Genomic DNA, 12,083 nt, shown 5'->3' on the forward strand with positions numbered 1-12,083 from the left:
GTATAGGATGGGTGGGGGATAGTAAGACAATACACGATGGGGCTTCTAGGGCTGGAGGATACAACAGATAGGGAGGGAGGGGGAAAGAGCATGTGGAATATTAAATTTGAGGCACAGTGCATGGGCAGGATACCAGCAAAAGTTTTGGATGAGCTGGAATTTACAGCAAGTGGAGGATTTGAGGTCAGTCATGACAGTGAAATATGGAGGTGAGAAAAGGCATGTGGTTTCAGCAGCAGAGAGTAGTGGCAGAGATGGGTGATAAAATTATTGCAAAACAGTTCTATTTTCTTTTGAATCCGTTCCCTATTCTGATTTCAGATTTTCACAGGAGATTATATTCATCTTTTCTCAATGCATCACAAAAGTAACTCAATAACCTGTGTTATCAACAATCATTGGCCTGCACAGAACATTCTTTGCCCTCGGTATAAAAACATTTGAAAGATAATATGCAGGTCAGAAGAAATGACTATTTCACCCATTTAGCTCACACTGAACAAAACTATCATCCACTATGTTGATGGGACAAACAGTGGGTTAATGTTGGCACTCAACTCTGTTCAAGGCATTCTGTTGGCCTTGTTTCAAATATTGAAGGTGCTTCTGGAGATCCAAACCCAGGTAACAGAACCGAGTACAATGCTAAGCTTGTGCAGAGACAGGGGATAATGCCTGGGCTGTTATCTTGCACATACTGCCTAGTCAGTCAATGAGAGAAATCGCAGGATCATTGTTCCTTTGATATTTTGGTGAACAATAAGGCAAGTCACATCATCTGCATTGATGCTGTAAAGATAGTTTCACCAATGGTTTGGAGTTCTTCCCAACATTGTGAAACTTCACCACATGGGATCTGTAGTTATGGTTAGACCAGTCACATCCCAATATTCATTTTCCTGTCTGATAAGAATGGCTGAGGGAAGATCAAGGTCTGTTTTCTGACTGATCCCTGGCACAGCTGAATCTCAAGAACATCTGAGGCACTGCATTTTCCACTCTTTGCTGGAACCATCTACAGAATTTGAAGGAAACATAAAATCATGAACGAAGGAGGGAGGCACAGGGGAAGGCACCAAAACCACTGGAGGTCGCCAACAAGCAACAGCCTCCCTATCTTCAAACCAAAATATGTGAACAGGACCTTAACACTAAAGTCACAGAAATTCAAAAAAAAGAAAGCCCTTCATGTATTGATTGAAGGAAATATTACATGCAACACATTTTGGTACAACACTGGATGCAAGAAGCAGCTTAGGTATTGATAGATCACAAGAGTGACTGACACTAATGGTAGGAGAGGAGAGAAAGAAAAAAAAATGGCAGTGAATGGATGTACTTTTATACAGGCTACTTGAAAGGAAGGTTCTTTGGTTCCAGCCTAAATTTTTTAAGGATGGAGATTTTTTTAGATTTTCTCAAACGAACGCATCTTATCTATAATTAGAGAAAGATACATCAAATGAGTCGAGAGACTTTATTACTTACCTCCTAAATTCCCTTATTTGGAGTAATCCACCCTTTGACAGCAGGTGCACACAATTGAAAGAATCCTTTCCCTCACCAACCTTAGCCTCCTTGCCAAGATAGTTTCCCCCAAAGAAAATACAAATTCAAAAGGCACTGAAGGCTTCATCTCAAAATGGGCAATTGGAAACTCCAAACTTGTGCTGCAATTTTTGTACTGGGTGAATAATTCCTTCAATGTCAGTCTTTACTCCATGCACTTAAATCTTAGCCCCAAAGACTTTCCCTAAATCAATTACTTATTCAACAATGCAAGATGTATTGTATAAAATGCCTACAGCAAATGTAGTTTTATTTTTATTGTAAAGATACTCAAAACACTCAACTCTTTGTTGAAATCTTCAATTAAAGGTTTTTTTCTATATTCTAAAGATATTGTTATTTTAAATTATAAAATTCAATGTAAAAATGTAAATCTTACATAATATTGACACTGCAAACTAAAAATACAGCAGCAAATGCAAGCATATTTAATTACTAAACAGAAACAATGAGAAAAAAATCCTTTCGGGAACAAATACTGCATTTGGTGACTGATTTTCACAGGTGGAATAAAATCTAATTTCATAGGAAAAAATGCAAATAAAAATATGATTCTAGAAATGTAGACACTACAATCATAGAACAGCATTGCACAGAAAACTTCTTCAAAAAAATTGCTGGGATCAAAAATATAGAAGAAAAATGAATACATTAACTTCCCATTTATCACCCCACCATCCAACAATAAGGCATCAGGTTTAGTAATAGGGAAATAAAACAGAAATCGCTGAACATTGGAAATAAAATCTGAAAGTGTTGGATGTACACAGCTGCCCAATTAATATCTTTAAGAGAAAGGATGCATTAGGACACAAGGTTGAAACCATTTTTTTTTCTTCACTAAATGCCGACTATCTTGCTCTGTATTTCTGGCATTTTCCACCACTGCAATACTCCGGGCTCCAATGTCAATTCAGAAACTGTAAGAGCAGTACCTTCCTGTGCTTCACACATGCTCTTTCAAACACCCCCATTTCATACAATGGAAAAGCAGAGTTTGAAAAACTTACTGCTCTTTCTAATTGCTTCGAGATTAGGATAGCATTTCTATGAGCCACTAGCAATTTGATACAAGATGTCCTCTAGAGACCTCTTAATTTCCTTTCTTAAAAGGCTGAGAATTTAAGCACGATGAAGAATTATGGACCAATGTTTCTCAGCTAACTTTGGATACCCATCAACCCCAATCTATCATCGTTAGTATTTTGTATTTAATGGTAGATATTTTAATACCAATGTTCAAGTATAACTTTTGCCCCTTTCATCCATTTTCTATAAATACCATGTGCATATTTTTCTGTGTAGAATCTGTGATTCTACACAGCATCTGTATCATATCTCCAATTGAAGCGTCAGGCTCCAGACTTAACTGGCGTCTCTGTTGAGTGCCTGAATATGTTGCAGCAGCTGTTCACAGTAATAAGGGCTGCGATGTTTGTGTTTCACAGCCTCAATCTCTTGTGTCAGCAGCGACGGAGAAAGAAAACTTCCTACTTTTAGAACATCTGTTGAGAGAAAACAAGGGGAAAATCAACCATTATGCATTTTTAACACAAAAATATATACCTGAACATCTCAAAGTCTATCCAAAAGTTACAAGAACACCAAGAATTAGGAGCAGGAGTAAGCCATTTGGCTTCTCGAGCCTACTCTGCCATTTGATAAGACCATGGCTAATCGGAGTGTGGCCTCAACTCCACCTTCCCGTCCATCCCCCTTGACTCCCTTGTCCATTAAAAACCTATCTAACTCAGGCTTGAATATATTCAATGACCTGGTTTCCACTGCTCTCTGGGGTACAGGATTCCAAAAATTAATGATGCGCTGAGAGAAGTCACCCAAACAGCCTTTAGAAAGAAAGGCATGCATTTACATTGCACTCTTCACAACCTCAGGACTTGCCAATGTGCTTTACAGTCAATGAAGTGCTTTTAAAGTGCAGTTCCTTTCATTCTGAACATAGAAATTAGGAGCCGGAGTAGGCCATTCAGCACTTCGGGTCTGCTCTGCCATTCAATAAGATCATGACTGATATGGTTGTGGTCTCAGCTCCACTTTGCTGTCTGCCCCCTCCATAACCCTTGATTCCTTTGTCTATCAAAAATCTGTGTAACTCTGCCTTGAATAAATTCAATGGCCCAGCCTCCACTGCTTCCTGGGGAATATGGACAACCCTTTGAGAGAAAAAATTCTGCTTATCCATGTCTTAAGCTGCAGATCTCTTATTCTTAAACAGTATCCCCTGGTTCTAGTCTCTCCCACAAGTGGAAACACCTCCCCATATCTACCCTATCAAGTCCCCTCAGGATCTTATATGTTTCAGTAAGATCAAGTCTCATTCTTCTGAACTCCAATGGATATAAGCCCAACTTGCTCCCAGAAATAGCAACACAATCACAACCAAATAACCTGTTTTCGTATTTCTGATGGAGGGATAAGTATTGGCCCGGACACCAGGGAAAGCTCCCTGCTCTTCTTCGGAATAGTTTTGTGGGATCTTTGATGCCCACCATTGATTGTTTAGTGGGGTGCCTTATTTTTCCATCATTTCAGTAGATTATACTGGAAGCATTTTGAGAATAGAACCTTTCTTCAGCTCTGGCTGTAGGCAAAATACACATTTTAACCAAGTACAACCAATATTGACTAGTTGAGTGCCACTGGTAAATGATAATGAGAACCAGTTCCATTTTAGCCTCTATTTGTACATATAACCAGTTTAAACATCTTTAATGCAATCAATTATAAGCCATCCTGTTTCAAATTAACAATAGCCAAACAATTCCCACTAATTGTGAATTGCTGAAATTGTGTTGATCTCGCATTTGGATTAACATCAGTGGATAATATAGTCCTATTGCTACATGGATGGCATTGCAATGTCTTTTTTTAAAACCACCTGGTTTCTGTAGTAAAACAGTAATAAATTGTCCTAAAAATCTGCAACAGAAAAGACAAGGCAGGAAAATGACCAACTTGGGTCTCAAGAAAGGTCAGCTTTTCAAGCTGCCATTTTTGCTGAAGGGAGGGGCTGGAAAAGAAAGAACAGGTCAAGTTTATTATACAGGTAAACAGCTCGGAGCTTCACAATGCCTGCAAGTAACTTGAGGGCAATTAGGGTTGGGCAACAATGCTGGTCTTGCCAGTGACACATCCTATGAAAGAATTAAAAAACGGCACCATTTGTGAACAGCCAATTTCTAAGTATGTGACAGTATTACAAAGTTTTCCACTAGATGGCACTGGAGCTATCTGTATTCTTACAGATAGTGCAAATTCTCAGTATGGCAAAACTGAATTCTCCAGGTCCCTTCTGCAACTTATTTGAAACAAACTTAAAAAGGAAAGCTTAGAAACTCAGTACACTTAATCTATGACAGCCTCACAACCTGCCTTTAACCAGAGTTTAGAGTTGGTGTGAATACTGTTCACATATCACTTGGCTGCACAGTTTTCTGTCAAATGTCAGCCTGGAAAATAGAAAGAACCCAGTCTGAGCCACCACTTACTGAGTTGAAGCTGAGTGATTTCCTTTCTAATTTGATTATTCACTTACTGGGACAGTTTGCCCCCTTCCCCACAACACCTCTCTTCCACTCTATGTAGTCCACTCCTGTAATTAGTGACATTTTGCACAGCAGTCAACCACATTACATCTTAATGAATTGATGGAAGGCAGAAAATTACAAATTAGAAATTGATTTCTTGCAACAAAAACGCTGGAACTGAATGAAATTCTGATTTGTGTGTGATTTTAGCTAACACACTAATTGACCCAAGAGCACGTGGAAGCAATTCTTCCTCTATTCCAGTCAATGAGTCTTATCATCAATTGTCAAACCAGTGTGAGAATCAGAAGCTATCAAGGAGCTAACTATTTGCTTCCAGTCTGAGGAGCGATGTTGAGATTGGAGGGAGCAAATAAGGAAAGGCAAAAACTGCAACCAAGACTGCACTGCTAATATTAGCACTGACTGCTCTTAAAAATGGAATTATGGAAAGCATATATACATCAGTTAAAAGACAGCAGCAAAGAGTATGCTCTCAAAGCATGTTTTCTTCAAAATTCACAGTCCCTTGAAAATAGATCCATAAATCTTACTATGTTAGGTCCTTTTCATGCTGGGTCACTTGGCAGTGCTATAGAAGTTTTGACTTGTTCCAAGCAGCTAACCATAATAAAGACTGGTGTTAGCGTGTATCTGCTTTCACAAGTGTAATATAGGATAACACTTTGACTACAGTGCTCATGAAACACTGACCCAGTCGCATTCAAATTCAATGGAAACCTTGCTCGAACATGCCCTGAGTTGTCGGCAGCAGACAGCCAAGAAGAAAGAGACTATCCATTTCCCTGACAGTACTGCTACTCACTGTTGGCAAGAACTCAAAACAAGAGGACTGAGGAGCTGGCAAATATTCAGGGGACGGAAGGAAAAAATAAATCAATATCTTTGGTGGCTTTAAATCAAATTAAAACTGAACTTGTTACTCAAAATTTTTCAAATCTTATTTGACAACATCAGAGACAAGTAAATAAAACATAATTCCATGAGCAAAGCATTACGTCAAAAAAATTTGGTTTAATTGGCAGGCTTATAATGAATAAATTAATTAGAACAACTCAGATGAACTGATAACAATGTATTTGTGTGCCAGACAGCCTAAGCCTTCTTACTGTGCCACCCATGGGTAACACAATGCAATGTAGGTATTAGAAGACATGGAAGCATATTTCAGAGCAAGACACATACGCACACACACATATTTAGTAAAGCATGCAATGATGTCAGAATGCACACACATGGCACATTCACATTGTACTGAGTTATGAAAATACTAAATTGAAAAAAATAAAGGAAGCAAAACCCAAATTACCAGCAAAAGTTGCTGTCAATACTGCTGCTGTTCACTTACACCACTTTGGCCAAGGTTGTGTTTTACAGTTTGCTTAAGTGAAACCTGGCAAAGCCAAGTTACAGCTAACCGTACTGCATTAAAAATATTTTAAAAACCTTCATTCATGTCTTTTATATTTTTATTGGAACAAGGATACATTTGGAGACCTTTCAGCGAAGTGTAAATATCAATTGTGAAAGCACAGTATTTTTTTATGAAATGGTTCTTCAATGGATTCATCAGTTTTCATTTAAAGATACTTGACTCAGGACAAGTACGATGTGAAAAAATACAACACTGAGTATCATCAAGCACAATACAGTCACTCAAGTTATGTATTTTATTTATATAAATGCACTCAATACCGCACATTTATAACGAATGCATTTTTCACAGAGGCGTCAACCAGAGCTCTGTTATATGGCACCATGCTATGGTGAATGGCCTCGTGCAGCATCTGAATGGCCACCAGAATTTTAAATACTATAGCAAAGAACAGAGTGCCAGAAGGGACAGAATAAAAGTTTCTGGAGGAGTTGCTAATGTCCTCCCTTCCCTCCTAAAGCCAACAATGGTTTTGCTGGCACCCGCACCCCAAAGTGACATTTTTCATGTACATGTCTAGGCACCAAATTTGGCGGACTATTGATTCACCAAAGTCACCAATACTAAGCTCCCTCACTTCATCCAATGATGAGCATTTTGCAGAGGTTGCTGGGGCAGGAATTGTGGTTCAATTTCCCTCCTGGCTCAGGGACAATGCAGCACCTTCTACCAGCAAACTAGTGGAGATCAAACAACTGCACATGGGCAGGAAAACAAATCTGGGCCGAGCTGCTCCCCAGGGCACAGGAGCAGACCATCAGCCCGCTCCCCTGGGCAAGGGCCCACACCATCAGCCCACTCCCCTGGCCACAGGCCAGGACCATCAGCCCACTTCCTAGGGCACGGGCCCAGACCATCAGCCCGCTCCCCAGGGCACAGGCCCACACCATCAGCCCGCTCCCCTGGGCACAGGCCCACACCATCAGCCCGCTCTCCAGGGCACAGGCCCACACCATCAGCCCGCTCCCCTGGGCACAGGCCCACACCATCAGCCCGCTCCCCAGGGCACAGGCCCAGACCATCAGCCCGCTCCCCAAGGCACAGGCCCACACCATCAGCCCGCTCCCCTGGCCACAGGCCAGGACCATCAGCCCACTCCCCAAGGCACAGGCCCAGACCATCAGCCCACTTCCTAGGGCACGGGCCCAGACCATCAGCCCGCTCCCCTGGGCACAGGCCCAGACCATCAGCCCGCTCCCCAGGGCACAGGCCCAGACCATCAGCCCGCTCCCCTGGGCACAGGCCCAGACCATCAGTCCGCTCCCCTGGGCACAGGCCCAGACCATCAGCCCGCTCCCCAGGGCACAGGCCCAGACCATCAGCCCGCTCCCCAGGGCACAGGCCCGGACCATCAGCCCTCCTCAGGGCATAGGACCAGACCATTTGCCCGCCCCCCAGGGCACAGGATCAGTCAGTCTGCCTCCCTTGATGCTATTATGACAACTTAGTTCGCCACCACACAGTGTGAGCACGTAGGTCCTCCCCCACCCCAAAAAGAAGAAATACTTGGGGCTCACTCTATGCCTTCTCAAAGGGACGAAATAACACACATTGGGGTTATTGGGGTACAGCTCACGCAATGAACTTTATGGTCGAAGATTCACAGTCCTGCCTTTGGTATTGTGCATTATAGGAGCTTATTTTCATGCTTGATTTTGGGCTTTCATCAGCTGCATCAAAAAAGTTAACTATTATAGCACAAAACGTCCTGAATTAAACTCTGCGTTAGGGTTTCAACACTGAGTGAGAGAAAATCTGAAACCAGACAAAGTCCTCTATGTGAAAAAAAACTATGTTACTGAATACCCACTGAACCTTTATAACTTGACAAGGGATTAAACTGCTGTCAAGAGAGCTAAACCCAAGTACTTCCTAGGGGCAGGAAGTCACTCAGAGTGTGATAAAGAAGCAGATAAAATAGGCATGAAATGATGAGGGTGACAGTTCAGTTCATGGACACAACAGTTCCCAACATGTCCTTTCTCAAAAGAAATAGAAGTAATCTTGTTGCTCTGAGCAGAATCAGATTCATGTATATTCACGAATGCAAACTTTTCTTTTTTGAAGTTATTCGGATACGACTACTTATAAAAGTCTAATTTCAACATGCAAGCTATGGTACACCACAGAGAGTTTCTAAATCAGGTTCTTTAGAACAGCCCAACTTATGGTGTGAACATGTATTATTTGGCAACAGAAGATAGGTTTCCCAAAACTTTGCTTGTCTTGCAATGTCAACATGGCTTAAAATATTGCATATTAACTTCAAGAGTTAATTATTAAACACAACTCAGGCTGGGAAAATTATCCACACAAATGAACCTTAACACACAATGCTGGTGGCTCTTATTCTGGAATGACATTAGAACAAGCAAAGTTAAGAAGGAATAGTGCATCTTACCAAAAAGATTTTATATTACATGGTTCCCACATAGTATATTAGCACCATCATCCATTCATTAATAGGCTCACTTCAGCCCCTTAAATTAATATGTTACAAATGACACTGACATAAAATGCCCAGAAAATCCTGACAGCAATGTGATGTTTGTCACAATGTATCCCAATCCAAAAGCTTCAGCAGAGAAGGAAAACAAAAACGCAAAAGAATTGAATGAACCTTCGTCAGGTCTAAAACTCAAGGACATGCACTGTCTTCAGTCTAACAGATACATTCTGTACCAGAAATTCTTAATAGCTCGCTATGGCTGTACTTAAGGATGCGGAAACAAGTTGCGCAGAGATAAGGAGAGATTAACGAGAGCCCAGTAATGTAGGGTTCAAAATGTCCCTGGCCAAACCAGCCAGTATGTTAAGGCTGTGGCATAGTGATAATGTCACTGGACTCAGAGGCCCAGCTAATGCTCTGGGGGAACAAGTTCAAATCCCACCACTACAGCTGGTGGAGTTTAAATTCAATTAATAAATCTAGGAATTAAAAGCTCGTCTAATGGTGACCACGAAATGATTTTTGTCAAAACACTTCTGGTTTGCTAGTGTTCTTTAGGGAAGGAAATGTGCCGTCCTTGCCTGGTCTGGCCAAGGTGACTGTAGACCCACAGCAATGTAGTTGACTCTTAAGTTGTATCAAAGCACTATAAAGTCTATAAAAAGGAATGAAATCAGACAGACCACCCAGCTTTGACAAAGTATTGGAAAAGACGATGCCAAACCCAACCCTGTCGACCCTGCAAAGTCCTCCCCCTTAACATCTGGGGGCTGGTGCCAAAATTGGGAGTGATGTCCCACAGGTTAGTGAAAAGCAACAGCCTAACATTGTCATATTCACCAAATCATACCTCACAAGACAATGCCCCAGATACCAGCATCATCATCCCTGGGTATATCCTGTCCCACCAACATAGTCGTATACAGACTGGAGGGAACTGCCTTGGGAGTCCTCAACATCAACTCCAGGGCCCCATGAAGTCTCATGGCATCAAGTCAAACATTGGCAAGGAAACTTGCTGCTGATTATCAACTACCACCGCCACCCCCTCAGCTGATGAATCAGTACTCTTCCATGCTGAACACCACTTGGAGGAAGCACAGAGGGGTGGCAAGGGTGCAGAATGTACTCTGGATGGGGGTCTTCAATGTCCATCACCAACAGAGGCTTGGTAGACCACCACTGGCTGAATCCTAAAGGAATTAGCTGCTAGGCTCAGGTGGTGATGAGGGGACCAACAAGAGGGGAAAACCTGCTTGTTTTGTCCTCACCAATCTACCTGTTGTTGACACATCGGTCCATGACAGTGTCGGTAGGAGTGACCATCGCCCAGTCATGAAGACCTGTCTTCACATTGAGGATACCCTCCATTGTGTTGTGCAGCGCTACCACTGTGCTAAATGGGATAGACTTTGAACACATCTAGCAACTCAAAATTGGGCATACATAAAGCGCCGTGGGCCATCAGCAGCGGCAGAAGCATAATCTGTAACCTCATGGCCCAGCATATCCTCCACTCTATTACCATTACCATCAAGCTGGAGGATCAACCCTGATTCAATGAAGGGTGCAGGAGGGCATGCCAGGAGTAGCCTCAGACATACCTAAAAATGAAGCATCAGCCTGGTGAAGCTACAACTCAGGACTAGTTGCATGCCAAACAGCAGAAGCAGCATGCAATAGACAAGGCTCTATGAACATCCCCAACTCAATGGCAGGTGAGCCTAGCACATCCGTGCAAAAGAGAAGGCTGAAGCATTTGCAACCATCTTGAGCCAGAAGTGAACATACATACGAATTAGGAGAAGTAGGCCACTTGGCCCTTTGAGCCAATCCGCCATTCAATAAAATCATGGCTGATCTGATTGTAGCCTGAATCACATATTCCTGGACAAGTGCCAAGTGGATGATCCATCTCTGCCTCCTCCTGAGGTCCTCAACATTACAGATACCAGTCTTCAGCTAATTCAATTCACCACACATGATATCAAGAAACGGTTGAGGGCACTGGATACTGCAAAGGCTATGGGTCCAAAAGCATTCTGGCAATAGTATAGAAGACTTGTGCTCCAGGACTAGCTGCACCGCTAGCCAAGCTGTTCCAGTACAGTTACAGCACTGGCATCTACCCAGTAATGTGGAAAATTGCGGAGATATGTCTTGTCCAAAAAAAGCAGGAAAAATCCCACACAGCCAATTACCACCCCGTCAGTCTATTCTTGATCATAAGCAAAGTGATATAAGGTGTCACGACAGTGCTATCAAGTGGTTCTTACTCAGAAACAAGCTGCTCACTGACACTCAGTATGGGTTCTGCCAGGGCCACTCAGTTTTTGACCTCATTACAGCTTGATCCAAACATGGACAAAAGAGCTGAACTCCCGAGGTGAGGTGAGAGTGACTGCCCTTGACACCAAGGCAGCATTTGACTTAGTGCAGCATCAAGGAGCAAAACTGGAGTCAATGGGGATCGGGGGAAGGCTCTCCATTGGTTGCAGACAGACCTAGCACAAAGGAAGATCGTTGTGGTTGTTATTGGTCAATCATCTCAGTTCCAGGACATCACTGCAGGAGTTCCTCAGGGTAGTGTCCTAGGCCCAACCATCTTCAGCTGCTTCATCTTCCTTCCATCATAAGGTCAGAATTGGGGATGTTCGCTGATGATCACACAATGTTCAGCAATGTATGCAGCTCCTCAGATACTGAAGCAGTCAGCGTCTATATACAGCAAAGCCTGGACAAAACACAGGCTTGGGCTGATAAGTGGCAAATAACATTCACGACACACGATTGTTAGGCATGACCATCTCCAACAAGAGAGAATCTAACCATCATCCCTTGACATTCAATGACATTATCATCGCTGAATCCCCCACTGTTAGCATCCTGGGGTTACCAATGACCAGAAACTGAACTGAACCGAACCAGGCATAAAAATGCTGTGGCTACGAGCGGTCAGAGGCTAGGAACTCTGTGGCGAGTAACCCACCTCCTAACTCCCCAAAGCCTGTCACCATCTACAAGGCATGTCAGGAATATGATGGGATACTCTCCACTTGTC

General features: G+C 42.5%; 1 protein-coding gene across 1 annotated transcript in view; it reads right to left on the reverse strand.

The window, feature by feature from the left end:
- Nucleotides 1-1,788: 1,788 nt before the first annotated feature.
- Nucleotides 1,789-12,083, reverse strand: part of LOC121288350 (dynein assembly factor 5, axonemal-like) — a 101,846-nt gene continuing 91,551 nt past the window's right edge. The window contains exon 13 of the mRNA XM_041206903.1: nucleotides 1,789-3,074. Coding sequence (XP_041062837.1) covers nucleotides 2,935-3,074 — 140 coding nt within the window. The 3' untranslated portion in view covers nucleotides 1,789-2,934. The remainder of the gene's footprint in view (nucleotides 3,075-12,083) is intronic.

Source organism: Carcharodon carcharias, chromosome 15 (genome assembly GCF_017639515.1).
Source record: "Carcharodon carcharias isolate sCarCar2 chromosome 15, sCarCar2.pri, whole genome shotgun sequence".
In the NCBI taxonomy this organism is placed as follows: domain Eukaryota; kingdom Metazoa; phylum Chordata; class Chondrichthyes; order Lamniformes; family Lamnidae; genus Carcharodon; species Carcharodon carcharias.